Source organism: Plectropomus leopardus, chromosome 2, assembly GCF_026936395.1.
Source record: "Plectropomus leopardus strain MGB_pleo_1.0 chromosome 2, ASM2693639v1, whole genome shotgun sequence".
NCBI lineage: Eukaryota > Metazoa > Chordata > Actinopteri > Perciformes > Serranidae > Plectropomus > Plectropomus leopardus.
Genome location: NC_142177.1, coordinates 4128362 through 4142630, shown reverse-complemented (window position 1 = coordinate 4142630; position 14269 = coordinate 4128362). Strand labels below are relative to the sequence as shown.

The window sequence follows — 14269 nt, the reverse complement described above, 5'->3', positions numbered from 1 at the left end:
CCAGACTGCTCCAGTATGTGCGGCAGTATGATACGCAGACAAGCTAACACGGAACATGATAACGTGGATGGATGTAACCTGTCACAACCATATAATACGACGCTAGATGGCGTAAGGTTGAAGTGCTGCCAGTAACGACTAATATAAGGAGCACGAAGGTCCCCATGAAGTTCAATAAACCGCAGACTTTCACATACAAGACTGGTGATCACTTCTTTAAGAATGTAGAGCCAGATTATGATGTTTTCTTGTTTTTGTTTTTTTTTTAAACCTAATCCGTGCTTTTGTTGTCTAAAGCTGGGGATACACTACAAGACTTTCACAATCCTAAAACATTCTAAAAAGACTGGAAGTGTACCCTAACCAACTGGATAGTTTCATATATGTACACCAAAGTCTACTGACAAGCAGCGACACGTGACCACTTGAGATGAGAATGTCTTGATGATTCATTTTAGGATTCTTTCCTGTTAAACACACAGTCTATTCTGTCATCTTTAGCATAAACAGCCTTTGCTTTCTCATATGATCATAAGATAAACCCCAAAGGATCTCAACATAACAAGCTTTGTTACATCCCCGACAGACTATCAGATAAAATCAGATACTGTCTTTTCCTGATCATTACACTCTAATGTGGCAATCATTTGTAATTAGCAGACATGATTATTATGATCTTACCACCCAAATTGAAAATGAGCAGATAACAGTTATTATACTGTAGCTTCCTAAAGCTGGGCTACTGTCACTGAACAAAATGTCCCTACAGTGTTCCTACAGGGAATGATAAAAGACAGCTCTTTGCAATATTATTTTTTAATAATCCCACAGGGACCAATAATGTGCCCATGGCAGTCAACCGTTCACACAATATAGTCCTTTGATTAGACAGTACACAGCACTATGTCTGCTGATTCTACATGATTATGTGACTCATCAGGATGATTTGATCTAATGACTATGAGAATACTGATAATACGATTTGTACTGAGGTCACCAAATAATCATTTTGTTGAGGGATATTCTGACATGTATATTTCTGAGGTCCAATTTATGGCCCATGAGGTTAAAATTAAATTCTGGGATTGAAATATGTATTTCTGTTTTGTTAAGAACTAATCTTCATTAGTGGTAAAGAGACTTGCATTTGTATGGTACCTTTTTAGTCTTATGACCACACAGAAGCACTTTTTACACATGTCACATTCACACACACACATCCTGATGGCAAAGGCTGCCATACTATCATCTGGCCTCAATGACTTCAGACCTGTCACCCTCGCATCACATGTCATGAAGATACTGGAGAGACTGGTTCTGGCCCACCTTGGACCACTGGTGAAACCTGCACTCGATCCACTTCAGTTTGCCTTCCAGTCCCATATAGGTGTGGACGATGCTGTCATCTACCTGCTGCAGTGTGCCCTCTCTCACCTGGATGTGAGTGGTGGCATTGTGAGGATCATATTTTTTTTATTTCTCCAGTGCCTTCAATACCTTTCAACTGGACCTGTTGAGTGGGAAGCTGCTCAGGATGGGTGTCAGCTCATCCACTGTCACCTGGATCTCTGACTATCTTTCAGACAGAACCCAGTTTGTGCATTTGGAGAGCTTCCTGTCTGATGTGGGGGTCAGTAACACAGGAGCACCTCAGGGGACTGTTCTGTGGCCATTCCTGTTCACTTTGTACACCTCTGATTTTCAGTTCAAGTCAGAATCATGACACCTGCAGAAGTTCTCTGATGACTCTGTGGTGGTTGGGTGTATCAGAGATGGGCAGGAGTCAGGGTACAGGCAGCTGGTGGATGATTGGTGGATTGGTGCGGCAGGAATCATCTGCTCCTGAATGTTTTTAAGACCAAGGAGATTGTGGTCGACTTCGTCACGTAGGCGTGTTATGGAGCAATAATGGAAACACCAGCCCCTTACATGTGTGAGCGGCCACTTATGAGGGATTTCTGGGAGGTGGTAGTCTGCACTTATATAGTTCCTAATTTAGAGTATATCTGGCTGAATTTCACCACATTCCAATTCAAGACTCTACAAGTTAAAGAATCCCAATATCTGAAAAGCTGCAGTGTGTTTTAGGAATATCCATTTGCGTTTCAATTAGCCAGTCCTCATGCCAAAACACAAAGCTAGATTTTTGTTAAGCTCCAGCAGTATTAACGCTCTCCAGCTGACAAAAATAACCACAGTTTCCAGTCAGGATGTAGTCTCCTGTGCTGGCCTTTTTCCAATCATTTACTCTGACTGTACTCATAAAACAGCATAAACAGTCAACTGTAGCAAACATGGCTGAATCCAGTGTAAGTGATGAGACAATAAATGACTGGTTACCATGGAGACAAGATGTGATTTCTGATATAACACCTGACACCAAAACATTGACACTTTTTACTGGCGCCTAATTATGGAGACAAGCATGTAAATGGCAAAGAGGTAAACTGATTTGTTAATCCAGTGTATCATTAAATGTTATTCTTAACACTGATGAGAGATCAATATTTGATATTTTCATTCATATACTTATGCAAGCATAGTCTTGGTACTGTGTCACACAAACACTTGTGTAGACATTAATACGACTAAACCTTTGAATCCCCAACCTGTTGGTTTTATTTATTTCAAAAAGGGGAAAAAGGCAACAAGCAACTTGGCAAGAAATGTCCCACAAAATGCAAAATTTAGGAAGATTTAGAAAATTATTTTTAAAAAGATAGGGACAATTGTCCAGAAAACTAAATTTGTAACTTTCATAATTAACCCTTTGAAACCTGAGCAAATAATTTGATTTCTTTTGAAAGACATGTGAAGAAAGCAATGAGCAACTTAAGAAGAAATAACACAAAAATCTGCAAAAAAAAAGTAAAAAGTAAAAGAAAATTGAAAATTAGCACCAAAACCCCTGAGAAAAGAACCCAAACAAACAAACCAAAAAAAACCAACCCTAAATAAACAAAAAACAAACAAACAAAAAAAAACAACAGGGCATAATTAAGAAAAAAAAGTACTTAAAAACGGATAATAATTAAGATAAGATTATTATAAATATAGTTTTCTGGACATTCTTCCCTAGTTTTTAAAAAATAATTTTCTAAATCGATCTTGGCAAGTTGCTCATCGCCTTTATTCCAATGTTTCTCAAAGACTATGTTACAGAATTATTATTTTGTACGCTTGTTGTTTTGTTTATTTTTACTCTTCCTTTTCTTTTGTCTTTCCTCTTCTTCTTCTTCTTCTTTTGTGCCAATTTTCAGGTAATTTTCTCATCCTTTGTTTATTTATTTATTTAATTTTCTTTATACTAATTTCTTGCTGTTTTTTGGGAGTAATTTCTTTACAAGCTGCCAATTGCCTTCTTCCTATGCTTTCGAAAAAAAAGAAATACACCCAATTTGCTCAGGTTTCAAAGTATGCTGTAGGAGCATATTGGTATGTGAAATGAGCCCCTACCTGATTATATGGACTGCAGGGTTAAATGAAATTGGATATGGACATGTGTTATTGGACGGTGTATGGAACATGTAACCACAAAAAGACTGTCACACTTGTGCTACATGCACAGCGCACTACATAGAGCATTCATATTTAATCATGTGTACAGAGCAGTCTCTGGCTTAGAAACATTATTTGACCAGCAGATGGCAGTGTGTGGTATTAGCAAAGCTCTGGTTACCAAAACCATTTTCAGCACAGTGTGTTGAACTGTAAAGCTCCAGAAGAATTCACTTCTCACTTGACTTTAAATCTCACACATTCACGTTATCTTATTGTCATGAGCCATATTCAACATGTGCAATAACTCAGTTATTATTTGTCTGTATTTATTGGTTTTTATGCTTTATGTGTGACTTGTCTGTTTTTAAAGATCTGCACTGTTCAGATGTAGCACTTTTAATTTCTTCGTACTTCTCGTGCAGTGACAATAAGGTATCCTGTTCTGTTCTAATACATGATGGTTGAAACAGAATTAGATGTGTATGACAGATGTGTGTAAGTGTGTGTGTGCATATGTAAAGGCCTTGTGTCTCCCAAAGAAAAAGTGTGATGAGGTTGATGGAGGGTTTGTTTTGCAGAGTGCGTGTGTGTGTGTGTGTGTGTGTGTGTGTGTGTGTGTGCTGTACATACGTGGGCTTGGAGGCCTCGGCCTGGTCTGTCTGCAGTTTATGTCCTCCTTCCACCTCCATGGTGCAATAAACAATCCTGTTTGGGGCCAGTGACTTCAGACCCTGGACTTCCATGATCACCACCTGCAACACACATACACACACACATATGTTAAACATAGTTTGACTAGAGTCACTGCCTCCCTATTGTATGCTTTCACCAATCTGTCAAGTTTTAGTTTACTTCCATGTCTGAAAACATTATGATGCCACAGTGAAGTTTACCTTTATCCTTTTGAAAATAAAAATTTCATCACTTCATCATTTTATCGTGTTGTGTGCCAAAGAGGTGTTTCATGAAGTCAGAGTGACCTTTGACCACCAACTTCAGTCAGTTCATCTTTGCGTCCAAGTGGATGATTGTGCCAAATTTGAGGAATATCCCTTCAGGCCTTCTTCAGATATCAAGTTGAAAAGAATGAGACAGACACGAGGTTAGACTGAGCATGACCTTTGACTACCAAATCTAGGCAGTTTATCGTTGAGTCCGAGCGGACATTTTAACGTAATTTGAAGAAATTCCTTCAGGGCGAACTTGAGAAATTGTTTCTGAGAATGAGACGGACACAAGGACACAATGGAGCTGTGGACAGAAATGTGTTTTGTGAGGTCACAGTGACCTTTGACCACCAAATTGAGTCAGTTCATCCTTGCGTGCAAGTGGATGTAATCAATTTATTGTTGAGTCCAAGTGGATATTTGTGCCAAATTGGCTTTGGGTTGAAATTTTAGTTTCAGTTTTCCATATCTTAATCTACCATTTACTAATGCTGTGCTTGTGGCTGAACCCTTAAGTTTTAAGTTTGGCGCATTTTACATGCTTTTCATTCTTCAATTTTTTTTTTTATTATTTTGGCTGTGTTCATGCATGTGGCATTTTTGCAAGATTGTGTATCTTTGTTTAATCTTAGAATTTCCAGCTCAGCTGCTACGATAAGTCTAAAATACACTGTGTAAACAAAATTGTTACATTCAGACTGTTAAGTGCTCCATTAAAACCCATTCAAACTGCAGATTTTGATCCCACAACCATCAAAGCATAAAAACATACATTGTATTATTTCTTCTTTTTTTTTAAAGATTATTTTTTTGGGCTTTTATTGCCTTTATTGGACAGGACAGTTTAAGCGTGAAAGAGGGAGAGAGGGAGGGGCGACATGCAGCAAAGGGTTGAGGCTGGAATCGAACCTGCACCAGCTACAGTGAGAATATAACTTCTGTATATGGGGTGCTGCTCTATCCACTGAGCCACCAGGCGCCCCACATTGGATTATTTCTGAGTGTCATTCTGGGCTTTTGCCTTGAAATTTGTAATTATAACTATTTTCCACCTGATGAAGTATTTGGCACATGGAGAAAATACAGGCTATCTTCAGATGGTGCACTGTCACAGTCAATGGTGCTGTAAATCACTGACATATCCCAGACTTATAAAAAAAACTACGCTGCATGTAGTTTATTGAAAGAAATTCTTATTTTTTGTGTTTTTCTTTTCTGCAAAGGGACAAGGGATTATGTTGATGATGAAGTGACTGGCCATCCTGTGGCTCCTACACTTCTGAGAAACTGTTTAAACTGCAGTGCTGTAAATGTAAAAGAATTCTGGCCTGTTAAACTCACAATTAGAGACTTATTTTAGGGAAGCAATGTGTTAAAATATCGACAAAGGCTAAAATGTTTTGCAGTTTAAAAAACCAGCAGCAAAGAAAACAGATGGTGCAGCATTATGCAATCACAGAACAATTGTAGAGAGCGGGCGAGGAGTGTTGCTTGTAATCAGAGTGCTGAGCCTCTAGAGTAACTATGTCTTTGGATTTGAGTCAGCAGAAGGATTTCATTTGTTTATCTTCAAAGCTGCTCAGACTAAGTTGTGCCACTTTTGGAAGTACTAAGAACAGACTAAAATTGGGAATAGACGACACTTCACTTTCAACCCCTGTGACTCCACTTCTACGTTTGTAAATTTCAGCCTGCTCACTTTAAAATCATGAAGACTGATTCAAGCTTTTCTGCTCAATACTTTCGTCATCAGTAAGCGTCAATATGTTTTGTCTAGTGGCGCGTGGAAAAGATTTAAGTTGAAATGGAGCTGTCACTTTGTGGTCTGTTGGTTGATTGGTTGGTCATTTTGTTCTTAATCGACTAAATTCTTATGGGTCAGACAATAAGGCTGCGCGTCCACCAAAGCTTTTCTTTTTCCATCTGAAAAAAAGCAGTTGCTGGGGCAGCTGGTCATCCTCTAATAGGAAGGTTGACGGTTCTTCCTCCTTAGAGCTTTGATTCTCTGCTCGAACCCAGTTGGGACAACCAACCCCAGGTTCAGGCTGGGTTTCAATTTCTGACTAATACTTCGGGCTTGAATCAGGTTGGATTTTGCCAAATTTACATTTATTTATTTAATTTATTTTGTGAAACTGTTGTGAACTGCCTCATGCTTAAATGACACTTTGGCCAGAGTTTTAATGGACTGATTCAGGAGGGCAGGAGAGAGAAAGAGGGTACAGAGAGAGGAAAAGAGAAGGAACATGTGGAGACCAGAGGAGCGAAAGAGAGCTCAGGTGAGAGAGGGAAAACGATGGAAAGTGAAAAGGGGGCTGAAAAGTGACTTAGTTGGCAGTTTCTTCTTCTCCCTCCCCAGCAGTGGAAGAGATGTAAATAACATGCAGCGGAAAGAGGTGATCAACATCCACATGCTGCATGGCCATCGCCATAAATATTTGCCATGCAGCATAGCCTGCTTTGCCAAACGTGTCATGCATGACATGACAGACAAACAGAAGGAAGAGAAGAAGTGGTGTGAAGAAACACTCTAGCCCTTAGCTTGTAATACTTGCTTTAATATGAAAAAATATTTATTTTATAATATCTAAAATAAAATTTAATATACTATAGGCCTATTTTTTGCAGCACAAATTCAAAATAGTAAAAAAAAGAGAAAAAAACAAGGAGACAAAAGAAAAGGAAAGAAAAAAACAAATAAGGTAAACAAGACTTGGTTAAAGTGCTTAAAATAATTACAATAACTATGTAGCATAATTCTGAATATGCAATTATAATAATTATGAATTTATATTTTTTGACTAATCTCTTGCAAAGTTTCTTACAAGGTTGCCCATTGCCTCTTTTCCCCCATGTTTTGAAAGAAATTACACCAATTTGCATGGGGTTCAAAGGTTAAAATATTTGTGAAGTGCAATGACGGAAGGTTTCCAAGAGTTAATCTACAGATAATGCACATCATTTTTTTTTCAAATTGGCCAATTATTTGGTTGAAGAGTAGACAGAATTTTAGTCAACCAAGACTTTCTTTGTTTGATTACAGCCCTATTAGACAGCTGAATGAAAACTGTCTGCTGAAACTGAAGCCTGTCTTGAGTGAAAGTCTGCTGAGCTTTGCCAGACCCCAGTGAGAGATGCATGAATTGTGGGCAGGTGCTGCCAGGCTAAAGAGAACAGTCATTGTTTAAAAGATAGAATTTCTCCCACCTCACCCACATTGTATTTTTATCATTTGGAAGAGATGGAAAAGTGGCTCATTTTTCCGAGACGCTAGAAACCATAAACAGGGAGGCTGTTAAGCAGTGATGGTGCTGTTGGACTGTTTTGCTTTTTTCTGTTTTTCATTTGATATTTTTATATTGCTTCTATATTTTTATCTTATTCTATATAAACTTCCATATTTTTTGCGTTGTTCCTCCAGGTTAATTGTTTGGAAACACCAAACAAACACCAAGTCAAATTTCTTCTATGTGCAAATGTACTTGGCAAATAAAACCCGATTGTGATTCTGATTGTAATTGTGATAGTGCTTCATGGATCCTTGTGGAGAATAAACAGGTGCTTTAGGACAGGTCATTTATCATGTGGGTGGTGAGAAGAAATTGCTCTCTGCCCCGATCTTCTTTTTCAACATAGAAATGGCCTGTCAACCAATTAAGGTGAGGTTCAAAAAGTCTGCCAGTCAGTGGAAATCCTGGAAGGCATTTCTTCTCATTAGCGACTCCAGACACTAATCCTGAGGAACCATCCCCAGTTCACTGTGAGCTGGATTCATCTGACAGCAGCTGGGCCGATCAGAATCAAAATCAGAAAAAGAGCTTTATTTGCCACTTTACATGTCTTTTTACATCAAACCTGTCAGTCAGTGCCTTGCTTAAAGGGACAGTTCAGCCCAAAAATAAGAAATACTTGTTCCTCTAATAACTAATTTTAGCTAGGGGGTGACATACAGCCCAAACTTGATGCCTAGTGGGCCGGACCAGTAAAACCATCGCATAATAACTAGAAATTATGAAGAAATGTTTGTTTTTTTATAGCACCTCAGATCTGAAGTAATTTCATGGGACTTTTACTTCAGAATATTCCTATTTTTATACAGTAAGAATGCTTGATTTGTGTGTGTATATATGGTCAGAGGTGTCCACAGCTGAAATATATCAGTCAAATATAGGCGAGTTTCCATTACAGATTTGCGCAAAACTTAAGCAATATTTTCAAAATGTCGAAAAACACAATTGCAGGATGTTAGAGTGATGTAATGTGACTTCTCCTCTAGTAATAACATTCCAATGGACGTGGGTCATGAAAGCAGTTACACAGTGAGATTCCCATCTCGAATTTCTGACACTATCAGATATTTATATGCCAGGCTGTCTATGATCACACCACGGCTGTCCTTGCATCTCTCTCACTGTGCGACGTAGGACCACCGTTTTAGAGCCACGACCAAAGATCAAAGATATCACCACGTTTCTGTCAAGATGGTCATCTTTCATCTGAGAGCCCAAAATTGCACAGTGTATACTGGGCTTTAGTCATAATCAGGGCTTGAAATTAACTTTTTCATGATGTACACACAGTGGCAATAGGGCTCAATATTTTAGCAGCCAATGTTATTATTTAAAGTGGGTGCTGTAGAATATGAGCATTAATTGTGTCCACAGTCCAGACAACACATTTCACAACTTGAAGCCACAGAAACAGTCGTGATCCTGCAGGAATCCTCCTGTAGGCATACATTATATGTATACGCAACAATCAGACATTTTTGATGCTGGAATCGGTCTGGATGGCTGGTAAATAACGTCACTTCCATTGCCAAAATGTGCATGTTTGTGATGATGCAGACTGTGAAAGGATCTACACCTCTAACACTCTGCAACTCACACCAAAACTATCTAGACTGATAAACAGCTAAACAGGTCAGAGAATAATATGTATTTCTGATTTAAGGCTGAACTGTCCTTTTATGGGCCTTCATGTTAAGTAATTATGCGTAGAAATGTGTTACATGTAATGTAGCACATGCTAATTTTATACCTGACATTTCTGTGGAGGTTTTTCACCACTAGTAGCGCTACTGAGGAGTGTTTCTGATTGATCTATTTTGTTAGTATCTCGCTTACGAGCACACGGTTGATATTAAACACTTTTAATCTGATGGTTTCATGCTCTTAGACTGATCAAGAGTGGGTGGCAGTAATGTGCCAAGAAATGCAATATTAATCCAATAAAGATAAGAAAGAAAAACATACAAAAAAGAACACATAATGATTGTTAATATCAACTATCTCTCTCACAAAGCACTTTGTTCCTACACTGTTTAATGTATGCAATTAAAACAAATAGCCCAACATCATTAACAAGTTCATCTCAGTCCACCAACCTCCAGTGTGAAGGAGAGCACCACGTCAGATTTGGACAGCGTGTTCTCGTCCTCCTGGCCCATGTCCATGATGGAGGTGTTGTGTCCGCGCTTCAGCTTCTGCAGCTTGAACTCTCCTCCCTTGGACACCGGCATGCTCTCCAGGTTGGCCATCAGCAGGTTGACAGAGGACCGCAGCTCCTCGATGTACATGGCCTCCATCTCTCTGGATGCAAACCTTGGAAACCTTCCACCGTGCTGAGTCAAACAGGAAAGCAGCCAATTCATTAAGGAGCATCATCCAACGAGTGATCAGAAGGAGATGAGAAAACAAATAGCAGCAGTTTGAAATGATGGTGCAGCCTAAAAATAAAGACAGTATATTTGCGCTGAAACTAAACTTTGACATGGATTTAGAGTAAACATTCAACTAAATCAGTAAATCAATAAATCATCCATTGACTCACCAATCCATCCAAATACCACTGTATCCATCCATTAACCAATCCATCCATCTGCTTAATTATCCATCCATCCATCCATCCATCCATCCATCTATCCATCCATCCACCCACCTATTTTCCATCCATCCACCCACCTATTTTCCATCCATCCACTTATTTTCCATCCATTCATCCATCCACTTATTTATCCATCCATCCATCCATCCATCCACTTATTTATCCATCCATCCATCCATCCACTTATTTATCCATCCATCCATCCACTCATTTATCCATCCACTTATCCATTCATCCATCCATCCATCCATCATCCATCCACTTATTCATCCATCCATCCATCCATCTACCCATCTGTGTCTCTTACCCGAGCTATCTGATCTGCCATCTGCAGTCGTCCATCCAGCTCTCTCCTGATCTGCGCTGCCTGCTCATCAGGGTTGTCCAGCTGTGGGAACACACACAGTCACACAGTGCTATTAACAAGCTGAACCACAACAATAAATGTTCTGAAATAATAGTCATTAGATAATAACAACACTGATGAATCATTAACAAAAGAAAAAACTGACAGCAGATACTAGGGATGGAGGAAAAAATCAATGCAGCATCGTATCTCGATATTTTGTGTAGCAATATTGTATTGATGCACGGACGGCAAGTAATTATTTTTCATTATATAAATGATAGTATTGCAAACACAAATTAAATTTTTGGAAGCTTATTAGAATAATAAAACCAGTCACCACTGATTCATATTGCTGCTAAAAATAACAGACATAAGGAACTTTTTCTTTAAAGCTATATTGCATCACATGAAGTTTAACAATTTTGTCCTTTGGGGACATCATTCATGAAAAATGATATTAAATATATGTAACTGCAATACTAAACAGATCGCAAAATGTTTGAAATCACACTAACATTATATCGTGGATAAACTATAGTGGCAGTATTATATCATGGGGCCCCTCACCCTTACAAGATACCAAGAGCAGTTAGGTAGATTTAGTTATAGAGAATATGTTACTGAGGATAAAATCCACGTCTTTTTTAACATGTTTTTCATGAGCTTTATGAAATATGTTTTATTAACTAATCTACTAGGCACTCATAGATTTTACTGGTAATATTTTTTGCAATACTTAATACAATACATTGCAATACTGCAATACTAAATGTATGCAAAATGTATCTACAATCTTTTACTGTTTTCTTTTTTGGGTGTTTTCTGTTCTACATTGACTCACAACAGCATGAATCATGTATCTGTGGTTGTGTTCAAAATGTACTCACTTGTTTGGTCACTTGTAATGCTATGGAGCTTTTCTTTTTTTTTGAGTGGGTCCCCCTTTTGCTTCAGTTAACCCTTTGAAACCTCAGAAAATTGGCTTGAATTCTCCCAAAGTATGAGAAAAATTATTCCAAAATTAACAAGAAATTAGTATATAGTAAAAGAAAATTGCCTGAAAATTAGTACAAGGAAAAAAGGATAAAAGGGAAGACAAATGACCAGGAGAAAGTTTTATTTAAAGTGCTGCTGACATCATAACGTATCTATCTGCACACATGCAAACCAATAACTGCCCAAACTTTATCAAAACATATTTATTTCAGAACTCTTTAACTCTTTGTTTCACAACTTGACAGTGCCCGTTCAGCCACAGCTGTGAGGACCTGATGATGTGTATCTGTCTTCACTATCACTGAGAGATGATCTGCATCAGCATCACAGACAGAACAACCAAAACGCTGCCCAGCACGAATGAAACTTCCGAACCTTAACAGTATGGGACCTATTCTTTTACTTACTCATTTTGGTTGTCACATGTTACAGGGCATTGAGACAATATACATCATTTTAATTTTTTAAATAAATTATACAGATTCACTGTGCAGCAGGTCAGTGTCTGTATGATCATTTGTAATTATTTAACATACATTTTGTTTTTAATTTTATGGCTTGTTGCCATACTCACAGTGAAGAAAAAAACATGGGGGGAAGCCAGTGAGCAACAAATGAAGAAATGACACAAAAAGTAGCCAAAGGAAAAACGAAAAAAAAGGAAAAAAAGAACGAAAAAAACAAAGAAAATTATCTAAAAAGTTAGTAAAAAAAATAAAAGGGAAATGACCTGAAAAAAGTGTTTAAAATCATAATGACTTTGTAGCATAATTTTAAATAAGCAATTATGATTTTTCTTTTTTCACCTAGACATTTCCCCAAGCTTTTAAAAATATTTTTAAGCCTACTTATTTCTTGCAATTTGTGGAAAATTTTTTACCAAGATTCCTTTTCTTTAAAAAAAAACAGTATCTTCATCTTCACATGGTGCAGAATGCTGCTGCAGCTCCTGGGCTCAAGCCAGTCATAGGACTAATAAATACTGTCTTTATTTTTCATTAGACTGAAACTCAGGTTCCCCCTCCTCCTATATAAACTACTGTTCCAAGGCATGCCTTATGTCCTCACAGGGGGGCAGATGGTACAGGAAGCGTGGGCAGAGAGGGCCGTTTGGAGCAGTGAGATTAAACAACCTACTGCAGAGGGAAGCCAGGAACTGTTTTATCTGACAGACAACCAACCGGGAACAATATGTCAGAAGACGGATACAGAGCGATATGTGTGACTTGCAGTTTTATCAGAATAATGTATGGTACGTCCCTGCATCAAGCTGTGCTTTTTTACTGCTTGTTCTTCCACATACGAAAAGTGATTCACTACAATTTGTATGTAATCCACGTCATCGTGAAGCGGTGACAATGTGATCTCTGCACTGCAGGCTGTCCCCCCCATCACAGGAAGTCGGGTCACATACTACAAAGAGCAACAAAGTCCACATAGGGAGGTGACTGAACCCCTGACTGTACTTTACCTAAGATATCAAATCAGCTACTGTATTAAGGATGCACTGCTGCCAAGCAGCAAACTCCTGGGTTGAAAAATGAAGCCAATACAAAAGTGCCATAAACTGCAGTTCCTTAACCCTTTGAAACCTAACTGAGACAAAAGAAGAAATGACACAAAAATATCACAAAAAAAGTACAGGAAGATTACCTGAAAATAGGTTAAAACAAAGCAAAAATGAAAAAGAAGAAAGTTAAAAAAAAAAAGAAAAAAGGGCAAACAAGACTTGGAAATAGTGCTTTAAACATTATAGTAATTGTGTAACATAATTTTAAATATGTAGTTATAATCACTCTACATATATTTTTCCCTGGCATTTTTCTTTTTTCCCCTAAACATTTTTCCCCACACAAGGCATGCTGTGGCTGAGTGGATAAAGCAGGCACCCCATGAATGAAGGCAGTGTCCTTGCCGCAGTGGCCTCAGGTTTGACTCCCGCTCATGGTCATTTGCTATATGTCTTCCCCTTTCACACTATCAATCTGTCCTATCTAATAAAGGATAAAATGCCAAAAAATAATCTAAAAAAAACCTAAAAAACATTTTTCCCCACACATTTTGTTAAGGCTTAAATTTATACATTAATAACAGCGGCTGCTTTGAGTGACAGGCTGTCTACTGATGGTGTCCTCAGTTACTCATTCAGCACCACCCCTCACTCCTCCACAGCGCCAGCCTTTCACCCAAATTTTGTCACTTCTGGCACCAAAAACACAAGATGGTGATGGCCAGAATGCCAAAACTCAGGCTTCAGAACAGGAGTCCGCAAACCAAAGATGACATCACTGTAGCATCATTCATTATTTTTACAGTCTATGCTTGCTACAGACACCAACTGATTTTTTTTTCTTTTCCCAAGGTTCCCTTCTCAGGATCTGTTTCACGGGTGGCTGTGGCTTAGGAGGTAAACGGGTCATCCACTCATCGGAAGATCAGCAGCATGATCCACGGCTACTCCAGTCCTCATTTCAAAGTGTCCTTGGGCAAAATACAGAGCCAATTTGCTCTAGTTATCCTCCTGTGTCGACTGTTAACATTCCAGGATGCTGCAATCAACACTGAGATGTCAACAAAGGCACATGGTTAG

The 14269-nt window shown here is 38.4% G+C and overlaps 1 protein-coding gene across 5 annotated transcripts in view; it reads right to left on the bottom strand.

Moving 5' to 3' along the window:
• The window catches only part of cadpsa (Ca2+-dependent activator protein for secretion a), a 221026-nt gene that overhangs the window by 134270 nt on the left and 72487 nt on the right, over positions 1–14269 (bottom strand). For all 5 annotated transcript variants that reach the window (XM_088083262.1, XM_088083266.1, XM_088083281.1 and 2 more), the window contains exons 4-6: positions 10642–10722; positions 9835–10071; positions 4132–4253 (exon numbers count right to left, since the gene is read on the bottom strand). In XM_088083262.1, coding sequence (XP_087939388.1) covers positions 4132–4253; positions 9835–10071; positions 10642–10722 — 440 coding nt within the window. The remainder of the gene's footprint in view (positions 1–4131; positions 4254–9834; positions 10072–10641; positions 10723–14269) is intronic.